The sequence below is a fragment of the Silurus meridionalis genome, chromosome 8 (genome assembly GCF_014805685.1).
Source record: "Silurus meridionalis isolate SWU-2019-XX chromosome 8, ASM1480568v1, whole genome shotgun sequence".
Lineage (NCBI taxonomy): Eukaryota > Metazoa > Chordata > Actinopteri > Siluriformes > Siluridae > Silurus > Silurus meridionalis.
In genome coordinates, this window is record NC_060891.1 from 20,012,222 (window position 1) to 20,033,959 (window position 21,738).

The window sequence follows — 21,738 nt, forward strand, 5'->3', positions numbered from 1 at the left end:
ATGTTATAGTGCATGTTGCCCTGCCTACTAGGTCTTCAGTTAATAATTACAGATTTAAGGCCTCTTTTTAATTCAGCCGTCTATTTATTATTATCTACGCACAGAAAAAGCTATGTTTATATCTCTGGCCACTCATTTAACTTTTTCTTTTCTATTTTCCCCTTTAGTCTGAACTTATAGTTAAAATGTTATAAGTACAGAGGTTCGCACAATTTTGTTTTTTCTCAGCTTGTTAACGAATAACTACTTTGTTAAATCAGAAACATAAAGAAACCTTTTGCATTTTACTGGTCAGTCTGACTTAAGAGCTGGATGATCCTTGACTATATTTTACACCCACAAAAACTGCATTTAAACTTTTATCTAACTCAAGGTTTAGCAAATAAGCAGGAGTTAATCAACATTTATTTACATTAAGAATTAAACCAAAACCTCAACAAAGAATAGAGTGATATAAGAGGATGCATCTAATATCTGATTCATCCTCCTATGCTGAGATGAGAATATGCTGTGCAGCTTCTTATCTTCTCATTACTCTGTTCAGTTCCAGCCTGGAATATGTCTCCTGCTATAAGTCTTGTGAATTCAGACAGACTGTAATTAGTCATAAACTGGGTGGCACATTACTGTCAGCTTTCTGCTACACTAGTATAGTCTTGCTGAAGATATATAAGAAACCAAACCAGATCTGACGACCTAATTATAAATACATTTAACAGATACAATTCTTAAATTATTTATTAAAAATGATAAAGTATGATTTTATGCTATGGATAAAACATATTTTACTTGTGTTGACTTTTGAATGATAGTAATTAATCTGTAACCTGTAGGTCAGTATCTTGTAATGATATGCTATTCCAGAAGATGTCCTCATATTACTAGTTGATGGATTCTACAGTCTATCCGTAACATTAATCTATGCGGCTGTGATCAAACTTGCAGACATTAAGAGCATGGTACTGTTTAAGATTAATCTTTTAACAATATTTGTGGAGAGCAAATCAATCTAATTTGATCAATTTATCAACATCAATATCAATAGTGCAGTGTTGCACCATCACAGTCATGTTCCAATATCTAGTGGAAAGCCTTACCAGAAAAGTGGTTGTTATTTTAATAGTATAGGGGTACAAAATCTGGAATGTAAATGTAAAAAAAAAAACGGATATAATAGTCAACATTTGTCCATATTTTATTTAATTTTATCATCAGAATTTTTAATCCACCCAATGCAATGTACACAGGCATTTACCACCACATATCAGTGCTGCTAAATGTTACATTTACTGCTAAATAACAAACAGTTACACATACAAGATTCCTCACACTATAGATACAGTACTTTCAATCAACTATATCCAGAAATGCTATGAAAATCTCACGTTCATTTCAATATACATGTAGGCCAATATGAATTGCTGAAGAAATATAATGATCTTAAATTATCTAATCTAAAAGTATTTATTTCAGTGTTCAGCATTTAATCTAGACCTTCTGTACTTTAGCTAGGCTGTGGAGAACAACTCTCATAAGAAAAGCACCAGAAAGAGTGAAGAGTGAAGTTTTACCTTTCTGACACTGTCCTCTTGGCTTAACTTTAGGATGAAAAAATTGCTAAATCTGGTCCAAGCATTATAAAGTGGAGCGTGGCAATGTGAAGACTTCATGTTTGTTTCTTGCAATGATGATTTGCTCAATCAATGTCATTTTTAGGAGATGTTTAAGAAATGGTTAACGTGTTCAGTAAAACACCACATAGCTGTGGAATAGCGGAGCTTTAGAGCATTGTCTTTCTTGGTCAAAAGCAGTTTAGTTCAATAAAGCCCGGTAATGATAGCTAACTGACTTTAACATGTTTTTATGCTGTCTAGGAAAACAAAGGAGAGATCTTTCTTCATATTAGTTTTTGCTTAATTTAACATTTTCTTGAATAACTGTGTGCAAACATTGATATTTAATAAAACATCAGTAAAATTGTATGTAATTGTACAGTATTAAACTGTGTTGTCTACAGCAAAACTGTATATATTTTTTGCAGAGGAATGGTGTGATTGCTGCTTTTCAAACTGTACAATAAATAATTAAAATATATAATACGTATATATTTTTAATTAAATATTGTATTATTCGAAAGAAAGAAAGAAAGAAAGAAAGAAAGAAAGAAAGAAAGAAAGAAAGAAAGAAAGAAAGAAAGGTGCTTTATACTTGTCAAATGTACTTTACAGCACAGTAAAATTATTTCTTCACATATATATCCCAGTGATGTTAGCTGGGGTCAGAGTGCAAAGTCAGCCATGATGCAAATATTCTTAATTTGAATTCAGTGGTTTTCATATAATCTATTTTAGTCATTTACTTTATTTTATTTAAAAAGTGACTAAACAGATATAAAGAATTAACTATGCACATGTACTTTGCTCTAACTTGCATTTTTAAATGTGTTCCAGTATACAATTTATCTCCCTGCCCAACATTTTAAGTGTATAATGCTTAACTAGCATTTTTGGCTTAAGCTCATGTCAAGCGCCACATCACTGAGCTGACAGAGCTTTAGTGTGGCATGAGGTAGATGCAGACTTCAGATCAACAGCCAGCTGCTCCCAATTACATTCAAGAAAAGCTTGTGCAGGATCTCTCATTAGGAATAAAAACTCAAAGCCACATGGCAGCAACCTGTGGGAATCATCGAGCAATAAGAAAAGTCTCTTTACCACAATTATTGTCACATTGGCGCATGCAAGAATAGATGTGGTGTAAAGCTTCTGTGTCTGCAAACATGTATGCGTGCTTATTCTGTGGTAATTTTGGACTGCGTGTATATGAGCTGTTTGCCTGTTGCATAAATCCAGAAGTATTTCTGCTTGCTGAGCTATTTTATCCAACGTGACTGACAAAGAGGAACTGTGACTCATTCCACAAGTACAGTTTAGTCAGCAACTAATTCCAGAAACCACAAAAGAGCCAAATACCATAAGCAATGATGCAGTATATAATCATGACTTCAGCTGGGTAATCATCATTTCCTACAAGGTCGACAAAAAAATATGAAGCCTTGTAAAAGTCTTCGTTCGGCTTCATTCTTCTTCTTCACTGGACTGTCAGGTGGTAATTATGCCTAACCCAGAGTCTTGCTGAGTTTATCTTGAAATGCCTTCAATCGTAGCTCAATTCACTGGGCAGAAATGGTCTGTTACAGTACTGCAGCTCTGTTCCAGATCCCAAGGAAGGAAAAGACTGGTGATTGAAATAATTTTTGGATGCTGAAAATTCAGGATTTTCCCCAATGTAATGCCATTGTATTTTTCCTTTAATTAAATATTTGCATTAAGAATATGCTTAACAAAACAAATAGAATTATAAAAAGTCCTAACACACTCAAATCAACACTGTTATTAAGGACACCTCACATACTTGACCCTAACACCCTTTCATATGAGTTGGTCACTCATATCATGGCTTTTTACTCGCCCCCATTAGACTATCTGGATGCAAACTTGTCATACCTCCTCGTTTTTAGTTCATCAACCCCTTTAGCAGAATTTTATTTTTCATTAGATTTTTTTAGACATATTATGAGGTTTAGGATTTCTACCACTGTGGCAAAATAGGGGGAAAATAACCTTGAGTATGCCTCATGGACCTCTGGGGCTTCCAGACAACTGACACAAAACATCTACATTTTCACCAAGACACAACAGATTAGCACAATATATCATGAAAAACACAGTAGATACGTAGTTGAAGTTGAAGGATCTGTCTAGCATAAAGCATAAGCTTCCAAGAAGTCCAACCCAAGATATAAGAGTCTTTGGGTCATGTTTTTCCACTAAAAAACACACCCAACAACACACAAACACGTGTTATCACAGTACAGTACCTCAGTAGCTCAGCAAACTTAACCTTCCTCTCAGTTCCCTTTCTATAAATTCCCCTTTTTATCATCTTATGACTGATTGTCTACACTAGTGAGGTCAAACCCAATCATAGAGGGGGCCAAAATTGTGTCTAGGTATAGAGCAAAACAGTGTCAAAATTTAATGAACAATAAGGCAGACAGGAAGTATCCGAATGTACTGCTTTTACTTTCTTGTTTTATTTTATTTTTTTAAGGAAGAAATTTAAAGCAGTACATTCTGCTCTCATGCACATTTGCCTAAACATGATGCTTGGCATCGTCTGTCAGTTGGCTGTCAGTTAATTAGGTTTAGGGTTAGGTTCTGTGCTGTGGCAACTCTCAGGAAATAGTGAAGGTGTGCATCAGTGAGATGACTCCTGTGTGTGCTTTTGTTCATCTTTACAAAGAAATGTTGCTCACACAGATATGTATTTCCAAACATGCAGAGAGTTTGAACAGCCTGTAGGCAGAGATGGGGCTTAATTTCAGGGATTAAGCATAGAAACTGTGCAGTGCCCACAGAGCCAAACTTTATCAACTATGATAGAAATATGATATTGCTTCGTGGGCCGGATATTCTGGAACCGCGGGCCAGAAGTGACTCGGTGGCCTTGAGTTTGACATGTCTGCTCTACACCCAGCACCTTTGTGTATAATCCCTAATATACTGTATAACAATTTCTAGTTAAGTATCTTCTGGAAGCATGACTGTCTAAAACTCCTGCCCAAGTTCTCAGCGTTCCATTACAGTTTCACAATCACTATACATGCCATTTATTGAAAACTGTGGGCTTTTCAAGAAAACTTTCCCAAAACGTTACACAGTTACCAGATAAGCTGGCTACTCACAGAGGGTAGGATGTCACGTGTGTCAGATGCCACAACCTCACATGAGCACAGCTGGCTGGCAGACTCCTAAAATATACCATGATCTTATTTCATGCAGCAGACAAATACACAAAACACTCATACTTGTCTTCAGGGATGTCACTAGAATAGCACCCACAATTCGACCCTATGCCCTATCCTGTCTACTACTGTCTGCAAATGAATGACGTATGTGATTGCCACTGCTTGAAGTCTCCATCCAAATTCTTTTCTTGATGGTTGAAAAATCTACAGTAATTCTAATAAACTCCAATGTTCGGTTTGTTCCTTGATGCATAGAATGTGACTGTTACATTGATGTTGTGTGACATGATGGTTTCTCTCCTGTTCAGTGTATTTTTAACTTTGAATTGTATGTACTGTGTACTTACTGTATTATTTAGCTTTGGCAGTACACTGAAGATTCTTTCCTGTCTTATGATATTACTTAAAGTTGTTGCACAATAACAAAATCTTTGTTGATTGATTTATATTGTTGAATTGCACTTTGAACCATGTTTATCTGCACTTGTAGATAACTTTTGTGTAGCTTTTGGCAGCACATCTGCTTTCTTTTCTATCACTCCAACAAGAAGGGTGTGAGCTTCCACTGTTCATCAAAACACAACAGTTTAAAAAAAAACAATAATGATTTTGCTCAAACCCAATTCTGTTTGGACACTTTGTATGAGACACCAATATATTACTGCATATGAACCTCTGCTGTAAAGAATTAATAAACCGGTCATCTAAATTTTATGAACAGTAGCAAAAGATACCATGGTTGTGAGTCAGTTCACTATAGTAAATTGTCCTTTATTGCAAGGATGATTTACTCTAAATGTCGAGTGATGTTCATGGTTATGGCTAGCAAGCAAAAGGAGGCCAGATAGGAAGATTCTACTACTTTTTCAGCCATTACTGCCATTTTCTGTGGGTGCCAGGTTCTGTAAATGCAGAAGATGAGCCAGCAGTGATATTTCAATAAACATAGCAAAGTTAAGATAATTTTAACTGGGAGGTAGAAATTGTTAGTTGTGATGCTCATTCTACAGTTTAAATATGAGCTTTGTTCTATGATGCTTTTTGGAGACTTGACTATTTTTCATCTACTGTAGCACTACATAAAAACAGCCAACAAATGATATGTAACATTGTTCACAGTAGTACAAAAAAGATTTAGTTCATATCAATAATTACATTTCCTACAAACTAAACTACCTAACAGTAGAGAGTTAAACATTACGTTTCAAGCAATTCTCACTTTAAAAATCTAATCAATCTGAATCCCTAAAATCTGAAGTTTTAATTTTTATGTTCATACTAGTCTACTAAAAATCATGTCAAAAACCCGAATATGAAAAAAAGTTATGGTTGTGTAGTACTTGCATATATTTTAATATAGACTTTTGAGTAAGTTTAACATCACTTTAGTCATAATTGCACTATGCTGCAACAATAAACTGATTTTATAACTTTTTTAATTGCATAAAGACGATTTCTCTAATTTTTAAAGCTTGTACTAGGTATTTCTGCAACTATTAGCAAACCTTTTATACAGTTTTGTATCTTTAGGCAACATTTACTTTACCATAATGAATGTAAGTTAATGGGATTATTAAGGATACTTTTTATTTGCCACCACTAACCTTTTACAATCAATTGATGTCAACAAATTAAGACATATAATAAATGTCTAAACCATTAAGAATTATCTCATCTCAAGTGTGTCATAATACATTCTACAATCTTAATCTAAAACCAGATTAATACTGTATGACTTTTGGCCTGATTTTGCTGTCACATCACACATCATAAAATAATTTTTTGGTCATTGATCTTAGTATTTAGAATGTGATCTGGTCAGTGGTGGGTGATTTAGTAATGTTAAGGAGGAAAAAACAATATTATGGCAGTCTCAAAATATTTCCAATGAGTTGGAGGACAAAACAGACAATTGTGTGCAAATTGTGGGACAATTGACAAAGGCAAAACATTAAATTGAAGAAAAGACATATATATATATATATATATATATATATATATATATATATATATATATATATATAAGAATTTTGAATCTATTGAGCTGTGAGGTGACGAAGTTTAACATTTGTATGTAAACGTACAGTATGTAACATTTTTGCTACTGTTCACAGCTATTTTGTTTTTATTTTTTATCTTGCACTGTCTTGTGTTGTCTTTGCACTGTTTACACCAGGTTTCACACATGCACTTTACATAGCGAGGACACTTACTAGTCCTCAGCCCTGTGTTTTCTGTTTCTGTGATTGTTGTATGTATGTTGCATCAGGGTTCTGAAGGAATGTTGTTTCATTTCACTGTGTATTGCATCAGCTATATATGGTTGAAATGACAATAAAAGCTTGTATATAATGTGACTATCAGTATTCATGTACATTTGGAAACAATCATCATAATTTTAAAGATAATGTAAAACATGAGTTCTGACACACTGAACTAGCAGGGGCATAGGTTTTTTATTATTATTATGAAGACCTCAATGCACTTCTGTAACTTGCTTTGGATCAGCACTTCAGCCAAACCCTATAAATATAATTGGAGTTATAATACAGTAGACTGCAACCGGTTGTGTTGGAGGATATGACCATATATGTATGTGGGCGGAGTCCCAACTTCACTCACCTTGAGCCAACCGTAAAAGTGGGCGGGGTTTATATGGTCTAGTTTCTTTCTTTTATTTTCCCCGAGTGTGTTCTGCTCCGCGTCTCTGTCCATGTCTGTCGGTTTTTATAGTTAGGGGTCTTCGGAATAGGAAGTTCAACCAGTCCGTGAATCGGTGTGGAAACTCTGTCGGTGTGAAAATGAGGCTTCTTCGTGAAAGCGCGCTTGTTTTGTTCCTCTGCTTGTGGATACCTGTTGAATATTCGGTAAGTTGGAGGTGAATGAGCGCGATGTCGTTTGACTTTAATACAGGATATGTATGAGCTGCTGGTACAGATTTGTTTAAATGGTTTATTTTGTATATCCGTATTGTTTTCTTTGATGCCATATTTCCACACGTGGCACATAAAACAGGATTAAGCGTTCCGGCTCAGTGTTGTGCCGCTGGGATTTTTTAAAAATATTTTGTAGTATTTTTTTCTTTATTGTTAAGTAACTATTAAGTATAACCTTAAAACTCGTGGTTTCTGTGTAACAAACGGTTTTGTGGACCAAACGCTGTTTGTGGTGTATCTTCGAGATTGTCGGTGTTGACTCAAACAGGTAAGCAAGAGCGCACTGGTCTGAGCATGCGCAAATCAGCCATCTGTAGGCCACGCTACTTAGAAACAGATCTCCTGAGTAAAACATGCACTTATAGTTTCACCTCTTTATTCCATGTGATTATTTCAGTCTGTAAATGCAATGGTCGTCTTCTTGGGTCTGAACCTCCCAAACCTTTTCATGGCCACTTTAGATGATAAGAACCTCAGATATCAGATTTTCATCTAAGGATGTTGAATTCCTCTGTTATCTCAGTTCTTCATGAGAAGAAATTATATATATGTGGGGTGTGTGTGTATATGTATGTATATATACATATACGTATACATACTGTTTTATTGCAACACTGATGTCTTTCCCTTGTGTGGTAAACTGCATTGCCTTCACCTTGCAAGCATTCACGCATGACTTCTCAATCAGGAATGTTGCGAATGGAAAGTCTGAACGGCTTGGGGGCTTTTATTGATGGTTGTTGCTTTCAGCCAAGCCTTAATTAGACTGCTCCTACTCTTACTTGTAGATGTAAACGGCTTTTGCCCAGCGTCCGCTTTGCTAAAAGTTTTAAACAAATTGCTTCACCATACCGTCCCACCATGGTTGTCAGGGAATATAATTATGCTGTGCACTTTATGGTAAGCGCTTCCAGCTATTTATAGAGTTACAGCCCTTTTTTGGTTGCTTCCCCACTTCAGTTACTGCAAGGAGTTCAAGAAGTGCATAGAATCCCTTTTTTTTGTTACATACAAGAGTAAGGCAGAGTGTTTGTGTGTTGGAGTTGGTACCAATATGCAGTACATTAGTCTAATCCAATTCACTGTGCAAATTGCAAGCATCCCCAATAACAGCTTTTACATTGTGCTTATCTGGGGGTAAAACAGGAACTACCTTTTGTCTGTTGTTTTAGATGGCCGTTTCCTGAGGTCCTGGATTAGCAGGTCTCCTGTGACGTACAGTAGCCACGTGAAATGGTTTTTTTTTTTTTAAACAATGAGTGGATAGCAAGGTGATATCTGCAGCAATCATTGAGAAGTATAAAGACAGAACAAACCAAACACACCCAAGCGCTCCTTTATCCATGTCTTCTCTGTCATGACTTCTTGGCATATTTGGTTTCCTTGCCCGCTGGGATTGGTGTTTCTCAGTTGCTATAAAAACAGAGCCTATTTTAGGATGAAAACTTTTCATGTACAAAATAAGAGGGTTTGTGATTGAGGTGATGTACACCCATTGGCCCTCAAGTACATGTACTTCTACTTATTTTTTTTTTTTTATGCATGATTCACACCCCCCCCCCCACCCCGGTCTGGTGACTTCTTGAGCTGTCTAGACACTGATTGTAATAGAGTAAAGTCAGCAAACTGATAATTCACTGTTAAGAATCCTCTAGTTGGTTGGCTGTGCTGATTTGTATCTGCAGTTTCTTGCATATCTGACAGCACCTTTACCCACCTTTGTCAGACGAAATCGAAATAACAGACTTTTCTACCTGATTATGAGCCGTGGTTTTTTTTGTGGCCGCTGTCATAACAAAGTGATTGCTGTGACTACAGACTAGTTCACGTTGCCGTGTCATGCAGCCTGACTCATTCAGTCTGCGTCTGAAAGCTTCGCTGTGCATACGCTGCAGACTGCTAATGCATGTCTCTTTATTTGAAGGAACATCTTTTGTTGGTATTTGTAAAGCACTAAATCACACCCTTTTTAAACTACAGGTATGAGATGCCCTGTATTTGTATAAGGTCTTTTCAGATGTAGTCACTTCCCCCCAAAACATGTAAATTGGTGTAATCTCTGGGTGATTAATTACCATGACTAAAACCGACTCGCCAGCACTCTGGTGAAATGAGTGGATCACTGTAACGGATTTCTTTCTTCACACCTTTTACTGAAGTACTCTATGTGCCTAATTCACAGTGGACTTTGACTGTCTATTTGGGTTATTGGTGTGATGACTCCTGAATACCTGATGAATGAATAGGCTAATCTTGCTGTGAATTTATACTACTTTAGACACTGATTGACTCATCACTGAGTGAAAGTGGAAATCCAGATTATCGCATCTAGCAAAAGTGTGAAATACAAAGGCATAACTATAAATCTCCTTAGCTTACAACCATCTGTTGTCCTGAGAATTGCACATGAACTTTGCTAAAGCCTTTGTGTTGTCAGTGTGCCTGTTGGATATTTGCAATAACATTCTTCTTAAGCCTGAAGCACACAAGTCTGGACAAATCGTACATTTATTATCGGACAAATAAAAGGTCCATTGTGCTGCACAGCCCTATGTCTTAGTTACTAAGGAACCAAAGTGAATAGGGTAGAAAATGGTACTTAATGTAGTGTAGTAATATGACCTAAGTAGATAAGTGCATAAAAAAGAATTATTATATGATCCAGCAGCAGATTTGTCAACAGAGAGTCGAGTCATTTATTATTTTAACTGTACGATTTTATTTCCATTGCCTGTAAGTTATATTACTTTCGTCTGACTAACATCTGTATTTTTTTTCCACTCTTGTGATGTTTATAAGTTAGCTGTGCTAGCACAAGGTTTAGATTACAGCCACTGTTTTGTCAGTGTTTCCACACATCTGTATATTCCGGTTTCTGAAAATGTTACCTGTCTTGTATGCAGTTAATTAATATGCTACCCAAAATAATGCATGTTAGAACATGAAAGACATACTGTATCTATAGCATTAATGCCAGTATCACGCACACTAAATTAATAAGGGGGATCTTTTATTTTTGTCTTTTTGCGAGGTTATGGAACCAGCTAATGGAAATAGCCCGGACAGAAACGTAGTTTTTTTTTCCCAGGCATCATTTGTCCACCCTTGAATTTGATAGTATATTTGTTTTTCTGGCTTCTATCCACATACTTTATTTTTTCGACATGTGCAGTAAGGATAATGTACCTTTTGTGGTGCAGGCCTGTTCAAGGAAAATCCCACCTCTGAATTCCAGTCATCGATATGTCTCAGCCTGTTTGTCACATGCCTGAAAGCATTCGCTTTGGTTATCAGCGTATAGCCACTGAATGCAAGCCGTTTTTTTTTCCCATGAATATTCCACAGTCTACTTGTGTCACACCCTGCTTTATGTAAGATGTTTTTATGCTCTGTGCAGTTCTCTAAGCTTACTTGACATTTATATTATGGCATGTGCATCGTGCTGTTTTGTATTTTTCCTCATCTCTTCCATTGTCCTGCACTTTCAGTGAACTGAAAGCAGTCCTGGGAGACAGGAAGTTGCAGAGACAGTGTCCATCAACTGTGCATATGAATGTTTTGTCACTGTAACTTTACTGGTGGTGGTTGCCTGAAAGGTATTTGTTTTAATGAGGCATTTCACAGGGATCACTGAGCTCATCAGCAGGTTGTTAACACCACCTGGTCCTCTAGGGCGTTTAGCATTCTAATAAAATGCGTTCGCTGACGTTGCGCCCTATTAATTTCTTTTGTTTTAATTTTTTTTTCTGTATCTGGCTTAAAGCAACATCAATTTGGATAGGTGTTGATAGCTACTTGTCAGCATTTTCTGTATAACCTCAATCTCGGCATTCCACAAGCGCTAGTGTGTAAGGCTCTCTGTGATGCCATTGAACCCTGCAGTCTCTGTTTAAAATGTTTGTTTTGAGATAATCAAGTGCATTTTTCATTATATTTTTACAATGACTGCAGAGGCAAAATACACATTTGGTGGTGGTGTAAAATCCCAGGGAAGCAAAACATTGTTTTGGTTAACTGTGAGGCTGAAATCTTTTAAAGGACCTTGCTACTATGTACCGTGTCCATATAAAATAGCCAATTGAGGTTGTCCAGTGGTGTAAACATGTATGATGCAAACCACATACTGGCATAATTTTTTGAAACTGTCCTTGATTACCAACCTTATTTGGTGTAAGCAGGTCCCTGTTCATCCATTTCCTACTAAGTAAAAACAGTTTTGGGATGCACATGCAGGCAGTAATGGGGACCAGCTTGTGAGGAACATGATCTTCAAACATAAACTGGTCAGGACTTCCTTTTGACGCCTGGCCTGAGAATCGTCTTTGTTTATATGGGTCCTGTCACAACCATAGAGCAGGGATTAAAGCAATGCCGCGCGTACCAAGCGGTGAAAGATAACGTCCCCCTGTCGGATGTGTTGGCTGAAATCTTCCAGATGCTCTTAAGTCATGTGGGGGTTCTGTCTTAGAGCATGACCATCCTGAACTCTTAAACACAAATAATTTTTTCATTGTCTATCCAGAGTGTGTCAGTGTCCTTGAATGTATAAGGAAGGAAAGAGCAGAAATTGCTTGCTATCTTTTGAAATGCCAGTATGTGTGCATCTTATCCATGCATATTCTTATACTCCTGTGTATTATTGAAGCATTATGGTTTGAATTACAGCTTTCTTGGCAGAACATAAAGTCTCTACTGACTTTATTGATCTCAGGAAATCAGTACATTGTGTGAAATGTGTCTACCCCCTCACACTTCCCCCGAACAGTACTTAACTTACCCCAGGGCAGGCAAGACGTATAGAGGTGGGATATCACACGTATATGTGAGCGTTCAATGCTCTGAGCTATTTATACACTGCATCAGCCTTCCAGCAACTCCATGCTACCCCTAGTTATCAAGCAACTCATCCTGGTCATTTACTGTAATTCAGTTCAGCAGTGTCGGGTATAAGTGGCAGGATTGTAGGTGCCTTTGTATTGTTAATTAAAGCCTAAATTATACGGAGTAGTAGAGAGTACATTTTATGTATGACAATACGTTTAGTTAAGTACATACAACGAACTGTTGAAGTCTGACAGTGATTCTTTGATTTTGCACATAAATCTTAAAGAATGCTTTTCCTTTGGTGTAATGGAAAAGTCTGTGTGTGTTATCTTACATGACAAGTGGGTTTTTGTTTTCTGAGTTTTGCACCTTGCTATAAAAATGCCTGCACCAAATGGCAAAGCTAGTCAAAAAACTGTTAAGGATGAAGCTTTTACTTGGGACCTAGGATATGCATGGGTACATTTTGAACTTGTAACGAGGAGCTTGGGGACTACCAGATGACCCCAATGTTCTGACTGGCTGTTAATTGTATAGCCCTCCAGCTGCTGGGGCTTGTTAGCTGACCAAAGTAGATTTTGATGAAACCTGAACTTCAGTGGCAAATGGCAGGACAGAAGATAGACTAGCTTTATTAGCTCATGAAAGATTTTTTTTAGTTAGTGTGTTTTGTTTGATTTTTTTTTTAATTCCAATTGGATCAGCCAAAGCACCTGAAGTCATATGCATTTTTGTAATGTGAAGCTGCCCCACTTGCCTGTATTGTGATTGGCCACTGGGCTGTAACTTTGTGTAAAATGATAGCTTAAGGCCTGTGGCTCAGTGACTTACTGAAGACTTGCTTTTATTGTGTGGACCACTTGAGTTATGTGAAATGATTTAACTTCCTTGGAGCTATGATTTTGAGTGTGGGGTCTGTGAAGCATAGTCAGGGGGTGTGACTTTTATTTTTTTATTTTTCTTGAGTTAGTAGATATTAGTGTGATTATAATTATTCATGGAAATAATAATGAGAAATCTATACTTCGTCCCTAACTGGGCACCTTATTGTAGAGCTTTACACTGAATTACACGGCTTAAATTCCTTGTCTATCCATAGACCTATTTTATTTTATTTTATTTATTTATTTATTTATTTTTTAAATTATATATATAATTAAGGCCATTCATGTATTTGGTTTGACTGACACAGACACCACGTTGTACTTTATAAGCTGCTTGCTTAACGGTCAAGGGGTTTTTCTTTCTTATATAATTTCTCATATATATTTGGGCAATAATGTAACCACATTTTTAAGATCATGTCATATGTGATTGTGTTGTTAAGACTCCACCCCTCCCCGCACTGCCTTAAAAAAAAAAAATCGGAAGCTGCTGGACAGGAACACAGTCAGTGGGATTGTTTCCTGTTATCAGACTGCAGATCCTAATTTGGTTAGCATTTGCAGTTATTATTGTCTCGCTCCAGCTTCCTTAAATGCAAGAAAACCATGAGCCATTGACTAGAGGCTTATTGTAGGCATGACGTCAGTGACACAACATCCTGCACAGGCAAAAACAATTTAATGTGGTATCAACACCGAGTGAAAAAACTGCTGGCAGACTACTTTAGTTAAAATGGCTCCATGGAGTCTATGGCTCATATTCAGCCACAGGGTATGAGGGGTCAAAGAGCAATGTCATATAAAGCTCTACAGGGCCAGAGGATGGTGTGGACAGCAAGAGCAGAGGCTTTAGGGCTTCATTTTGGGAATCCTGTTGATCTGAATGCACTGAGAAAATGTGCTGTGTGTGCTGATTAAAGATCTCTCAATTATGTATGAGCCTGTTTCCCAAAAAATCAACTAAATCTAATGAAAGTAACATCTGATGAAATATTAAATTAAAAGATGAAAAGCCTACAGTTTTAATATGAACTTTCACAATTTTTGTATGCTTTAATGTACTATATGGCCAAATGTGGTTCTTCCCCAAACTGGAAACATGCAATTGTCTTTGTTTCTGTGTATACTTTTGAGGACATGTATGAGGACAGTGTGATAGCAGTGAAGTCTGCAGTAGGAATGACAGACTGGTTCAAGGTGAAGGTTGAATTGCATTAAGGATCGGCTCTGAGCCCTTTCCTGTTTGCAGTAGATGGACAGGTTGACTGATAAGGTCAGACAGTAGTCTCCTTTAACTATAACGTTTGCAATAATGATATTGTGATTTCTGGTAAGAGTAGGGAGCAGGTGGAGAAGAGCCTAGAGAGGTGGAGGTATACGCTGGAGAGAAGGGGAATGAAAGTCAGTAGGAGTAAGACAGAGTACATGTGTGTGAATGAGAGGGAGGGCAGTGGAGTGGTGTGGTTGCAGGGAGAAAAGGTGGAGAAGGTGGAGGAGTTCATGTACCTGGGGTCAACAGTGTAAAGTAATAGAGAGTATTTTAGAGAAGTGAAGAAAAGAGTGCAGGCAGGGTGGAGTTGGTGGAGAAGAGTGAGAGAAATGATTTGTGATGGAAGGGTATCTGCAAGAGTGAAAGGAAAGGTTTATAGGACTGTCACGAGACCTGCAATGTTGTATGGTTTAGAGACAGTGGCATTGACTAAAAGACAGGAGGTGGAGCTGGAGGTAGCAGAGCTGAAGATGCTTAGATTTTCATTGAGAGTGATGAGGATGGACAGGATAAGAAACGAGTTTATTAGAGGGACAGCGCATGTAGGACGTTTTTATATTCAAGGCGAGGGAGGTGCGATTAAGAAGGCTTGGAAAAGTGCAGAGGGGACATGGGTTATATACCGGTTATACCGGTGGGAGAATGCTGAAGATGGAGCCACCAGGAAGGAGGAAAAGAGGAAGACCATGGAGGAGGTTTATGGATGTGGTGAGGGAAGACATGCAGGTAGTTGGTTGAAAGAGGTAGATGTTAGAGGACAGAGTAGTATGGAGACAGAGGATCCGCTGTGGTGACCTCTAATGGGAGCAGCCAAAAGTAGTAGTACTCTGTGCATACTATAGCATTAGGAATTTCCCTTTATTGAAAAACTAAAGACCCAAACATGTTCCAGCATGACAGCGATGTTGTGCACAAAGAGAAGTCCATAACGGCAGGGTTTGCCAAGACTGATGTGGAAGAATTCTTCAGGAGGAGTCCTGTACAGACCTCAGTTCCAATTACCACCTCAGGGATAAAATAAAACCTAGAGCTGCCCAATCATCAGTGTCTAAACTACTTTCCCAGTAGAGTGGGTTAACTAAATTTATAATGGGATGTTCAGCAATTGTCCACATACTTTTGGTCATTGTGTATATACAATATATTGCAATTAAGCAGCAGTAAACAGGATATAAACTACAGTGGCTGTTCAGAAACTAAAATGCTGTCTTTACTTCTTTTTTTATCAGTATGGAGCTCTTGCACCAGAAGATCAAGATGGATCAGGAGATGACTATGAGTTCTCTGCGTCAGGGTCAGGGTCAGGGGATGATGGTAGGAGATCTCGTTTTAAAAACTTTTTTCCTTGAAAACCCAATTCTATAATTTTCATAGAAAAAGTATCCCTTTCTATATAGGTGATGTATGTTGGTTATAGGTCTAACATTAATTCTGTATTTTAATTTTAAGACTTCTTGATCATGCCTGTTGTGACAACCCAAGCAAGTCCTAACACCACGAAGACAGCATGGTTCACAAATGCCCCCGTTCATCTTCCAGAACATCCTGTTACCCAGTTTGTCTCCCCCCACACTGAGCCTAAAACATCTGGCCATGACACAGAAGCTCCTCCATCATCCACCACCCAGATCACTGAGACTCAAACATCTCCTATCATCATCAAATCTCTTGGCTCAGAGGAAGATCAAAAAAGTGAGACCACAACAGTAAGCGCTGTGACGCAGCCAAAGACAACTCTGCCTCCAGCCGAGAAACTACCCGTGGTGCCCACGCATAAAGAACAATATACAACCACTGCCCATGATGAGGAGGACACCAAAGAATCATTTGTAATTGAAGAAGCTACCAGTATAGTTGAAGCAGTGAGTGTGACAACTAAAGCACCTAAAATGGAGACTACTCCAGCACTTAGGAGTACATCAACAGCTAGTAATTCAGCTGATATTGACGCTTCAGGTGATTCTGTTGAATCCACAACTATGCAAGCCATTGAAGATAATCTGATTGAAATCATACCCAAGGAGCATATACCTATCAACAGGAATCCGAATCCAACAATGGTAAAAAAGAAACTGTTATGTTACATATGTGGGGAGTAATTTGTTAACCTGCGCTTATATTCACATTATATACAGCATAACAACTAGGCATGAAAAAAGATACAAATTCCACCTAACACCATTATTTTCCTTCGACAGGGTAATGGTGACTTTGGATTCGACAATGAAATCCAGAAGCCGGGAACAAGATCAGGACAACCTGGGTCCGAGTCTGATTTTGCTCTAGGCAGTGCTTCTGACAACGATAGCTTACTGGAAAGAAAAGAGGTCCTGGCAGGTAAGCGTCACTTTAAACCCACATTGTTCCAACATCGTGTTTTGATATTTGGATCCAGTGGAACATGCTGCCCATTTCAGCTTTTAGAAACCGTAATTTATAATGTATGAGCGAGTTCGTTTGCTCATTTAACATTTATTCCATACGTCCATCCGGTGTCATAGTACAAAAATGACTTTACCTTTAAGAGAATGAGTCATTTGAATGAACTTATCTTTTCCATGTTGTTTTCTTTCCAGGTGTCATTGCAGGTGGCGTGGTGGGCTTGGCTTTTGCTATCATGCTTGTCACTCTCATGGTCTACCGCATGAAGAAAAAGGACGAGGGTAGTTATTCACTAGACGAGCACAAACACCCTAATGGAGGCTACCAGAAACCACAGAAGCAGGAAGAGTTTCTGGCATAAAGACTCTTATATGTCTGGTTTCTGTCTCTTTATTCTACGCTTGACTGTCACTTAAAACTTCCTAACTTGCCAGATTCCACATGCTTGGTGACCCTTTATTTTATTATTTTTTTGATTATATGCCCACGTTGGATTTGCGACACATTGGATTTGTGGCTGAATTGGTCGGTTGATCTTCAAGAACAGTTTGCTTGGGTTATTCCCCCCCCTTCCTTTTCTAATGGATTCTCACACTGTGGATCGAGACTGTCCTCATGAGCCCTAGTTAAGAGTGAGGGACTCGGGAGTCTGCCTTATAATTTTTTTTTTTTCGTTATGGTTCTGCTTTCTGCCAGTGCTGGGAGACCACAGCAAACGTGGACCAGCTTCTTAATTCCACAGTGCCTTATTTCCTGTTCCAGGGATCCTGTTCCTGCGTCCAGTAGCGAGAGAGCTCACCCTCCTCCAACTGTTTGTTACCTCGGTAACAGATAGTTGCCATAGGGACAGAAAACATGGATTGCACTTTTGACATGCAAACATTACAATCCTGAATTACAATCACTGTTTGCTTGGAACTGATTATGTGTTTCTGCTTGGCCTGGGCTCTCTTACTTTCATTTGTTGAAACTGTTATGTTCCACATTGGTTTATCACTTGTGTGTTTGTGTGGAAGGAGAGTTGCCTCGAGTGGGATTCCCTTCAATTTCTTCTTTGTTTTGTGCTCCTTAGATGGCGTGTCAGAACAAGCGAAACAGAAATGGGTATTTGGAAATTTGTATAAGAAATTGTTGATAAGACATGACTGTCCTCTTGCGCAATGTTGCTGTGTTTCCTAGGAAGCAAAATTACTTGACATTTTGTATACCCTGAATTCACAAATACACTTAAAGTTTCTCAAATATTACACAAGTGCAGTTGTTTTTTTTTTTTTTTTTTTTTCTTCTTTAGTTTGGGTTTTTTTTTTTTTTGGGGTTGAGAGGTTACTCCAGCTCTTTGTACATATGCTAGTGGACCAAATCTACAGCTTGAAAACCTTTACTGAGATGGATGACAGCTAATGTATATTACCAGGTCGTTTGAGGCCGATTTGTATAAGCGTGTAAATGTTTCTCTGTTTTTAGTACATGCGTATTAAAGGACTGCTCAGCTACGGTGAGCTTTCTGTAAAAACTTTACAATCAATACTGCCTAAACCAAATGTTGTGGAAAAAAATTTCTTATGGCTCCCTGGAAACTACCAAACAAAGTTTGTTAATTAATTTCGAACCGTCAAACACAATTTTTTATTAAAGCTGTTCATTTGTGTAAATGCCTATATCACATGCCCTGGAATAGGCTGCTTATAATGACCGAGCAGAGTATTGACATATTACTAGTAAATGCATTTGTGTGTTTTACTGAACCTGCACGTGCCATGTTCTGTGTACAGCTTTATTTTGATTTTCAGCTGTTTCTTTAATTCCTTTTTTTGGGGGGGTTTTGTTAACAAACGAACAAATGTTTTGACTCTATGTAGACCTGTATTCCAGGCTTAAGGTTAGCTCAACTATTTGTCCATAATGGAATTTTTTTTTTGAAAGGGGAATTGGCAAAAGTGTGTGAAAGTACGCCTCGCAGCAGAGGTAGCGCGTTTGTGCGTTTGCAGAATGGCTGACCACACCTCCGAGAGAGCAGCCTTTTGTGTTTTGTTGCTGTGCAAAAGAAAATTAGACCTACTTATGTCCTAGTTTGTACAAATCTCTCTATTTATTATGCACAGTTGTTTTCTTTGTTTAATAAAGGGGAGTCCATTTTCAGCATTGTGTAACGTGTAGTTTGTGCAGGTGAATGACCCATGAGCCATGTTTAGTGTTGAGTTCTTTGTATTGAACTTCCTTAACAGATACTAATACTATTATGCTATAAACATACTAATGGTGTTACATTTACTGGTGTTACTGTTGAAGATATGTCACTTTTTAATAAACAAATAACGACTGAAATCTTTTGGTAGTAAACCAGCCATTAAATATAAGTGCCAGTCATGTTCCAATATGCAATTTTCTTGGATTGCACACTGAGGATGCTTTAATTTTGCATATTTTATTATTATTAGGCTAAAAGTGTATCTGTGCCCCCATCCCCAGGTATTGCATAAATCGGTGATCAAAAAGTAAACAGCAGTATCATTGTTAGCTCATTGCTTATTCATGACAAGCAAGTTGGTTACTCTGTCCTGGTAACTATATGCATTAATTTAAAAGCATTTTTATACACTACATTTGAACATGAGTCACCCCTGACATTTGCTTTTAAGGTAGTTATAAGATAACGCTCTGAGAAAGGGCATAGTGACTTTAAAACTTATTGCAACATGTATACAACACTTGAACATGGAAAAAGCTGACTCATAATGATGTTATAGGTTGGGCTCTTTGTAAGTGAGCAGCTTGAATGGCTGGCCAGGTCATGCTTGAATGAGTCATTAGCTAGTGGAAATGATTTGAGCAACTTTGGCACTCGCTACTTGATTTTACCATATAGAATAAAGTTAGCTACTGAGTTAGAACACAAGGTTATAGTATAGTAACCTCCTGTAAGAAAACAGTAATTTTATTGCTGCATATCCCAGATACCTATATAGGATAAGGTTTTTTTGTTTTATTTTTTTAAGATGAAAAAATCCATGATTAAAAAGCTTTCTATTTTAGATGAGTGAATCACAAAGTCTGTCATATGAAAAGTTTATATATACCAGAGGTGGGTGGTCAGGGCCAGCAAAGCCTTCACGATCAGAAACACTGAAAACATTCACAACCGAAATTCTAATATTTGTTACATAAGTTGTATGAATTTATTCCCAACAGTTTATTCTCTTCATTTCGTAGTGTTTCTCTTGGCTGCACTGCTTCAAGTACGTGTATGTGGATGGTAAATCTTTTTGTCCAATTAGATTTCTTATGTGCTGCCAAGTCAATCTAATCTGCCCAGAGCCTTCAAAGTCTGTACTGCTGGCAATTTTACCACAGTCTCCTTAATAAATAGCTCTGTTTCTTTAACCAATCAGATTTCAAATTTGCCTCACAGGGCCAGCTAGCTGGCTCAGAATATCTTCAGCATTTTTCCGTCCTCTGATTGGTTGGTCAGAGGTAAACCGTTACAGCGATGTTCGACTGGCAAAACAAGTGTGTAGCTCTCTTGATTAGGTCTTGAACATTCTTAAAAAAACATTTTCAAGAAAAGCAAGACATCGTGAGGAGAAGTCGGTCAATCCTGAGGCCAGCTAGCTTGTTTCAGCCCGGGAAAGGGTTTGTTCTTCATTTCCAGACCAATGAATACAAGCGGTACCACTGGATTACAGCCTCTGAGGAGCGGTGCAAATTATGAGTCTGCATCTCTGGTGAGTAGGTTGTACTTTATTTACATTTTTAATGTTTTTGTCATGTTATTAGACAAATATTGATTCTGAACTGCTCCAGATGATGTAGTTGGCAAAGTTGTGGTTGTAGTTTAGAGGTTTGGAGTTGTCTTAACTGGGTTTCTTACTTTAGTGAAATGGTATTTACCCTCTATATGTGAAATGCCTCTTTTTCTGTAATGCCACGCGCTGTTATATTGCGTTTTTGTATTGTATTGATGGTTTCTGTAACTGCGATGTGTGAGTGGTGGTATTAAGAGGTGGATTATGTCAGGTAAGTCTCCACTGAAGGCCCAGGTACCAAATGCACGACCTGCCACTGATATATACATACAAAAAATTATGAAGAAATTACAGTCTGGTGCCATCTATAATGTAGCACTCACCATTACACCAAAAAAAAAACTTTTATGAGTCTTGGTGTGAAACACACTGAGGAAATAATGTTCCTGGATGCAGACTCGTGGAAGAGAGCCCATCAGATTGTAACATTCCAAGCCCTCTCAAGATTATGGTGAGAAAAGTGAACAAAGGATATCAGATGCTCCGGAGCTCAATAATGTACCAGCTAATATCACATCTAAGTCTTATGTCTTAACAAGGATTTGTTTAAACACTTTGACATTTGCTTCTTGTTGAAAAGTTTCGATCTAAGTAATCTCTTAATGTTTTCCCAGAATTGGAATTCACCACTCCCGGAGTTGAGCAGTTACCCGTGACGCCACCGTGTTGCTAAATGTTTTCTACCGTTACTGGTAATATGAGGCACATGGAAGTGTGTTCAAGGTTGGGAAATGAAAAGTGTGTGATTCCAGTTAAATCTTTTGCATGTTGAGACTTGTCGCAGAATGCCAAGGAAACTGTTCCCTCCTTCCTCATTGTTCTGCTCTGT

General features: G+C 37.8%; 1 protein-coding gene across 1 annotated transcript; it reads left to right on the top strand.

Annotated features, from left to right (window-relative positions):
* The first annotated feature begins 7,468 nt into the window (after positions 1 to 7,468).
* Positions 7,469 to 18,353, top strand: LOC124390495 (syndecan-1-like). The gene is made up of 5 exons (XM_046856466.1): positions 7,469 to 7,677; positions 15,954 to 16,038; positions 16,174 to 16,784; positions 16,923 to 17,061; positions 17,301 to 18,353. Exons 1-5 carry the CDS (start codon positions 7,612 to 7,614, stop codon positions 17,465 to 17,467), a joined length of 1,068 nt encoding a protein of 355 aa, XP_046712422.1. The 5' UTR covers positions 7,469 to 7,611; the 3' UTR covers positions 17,468 to 18,353.
* The last annotated feature ends 3,385 nt before the right edge of the window (positions 18,354 to 21,738 follow it).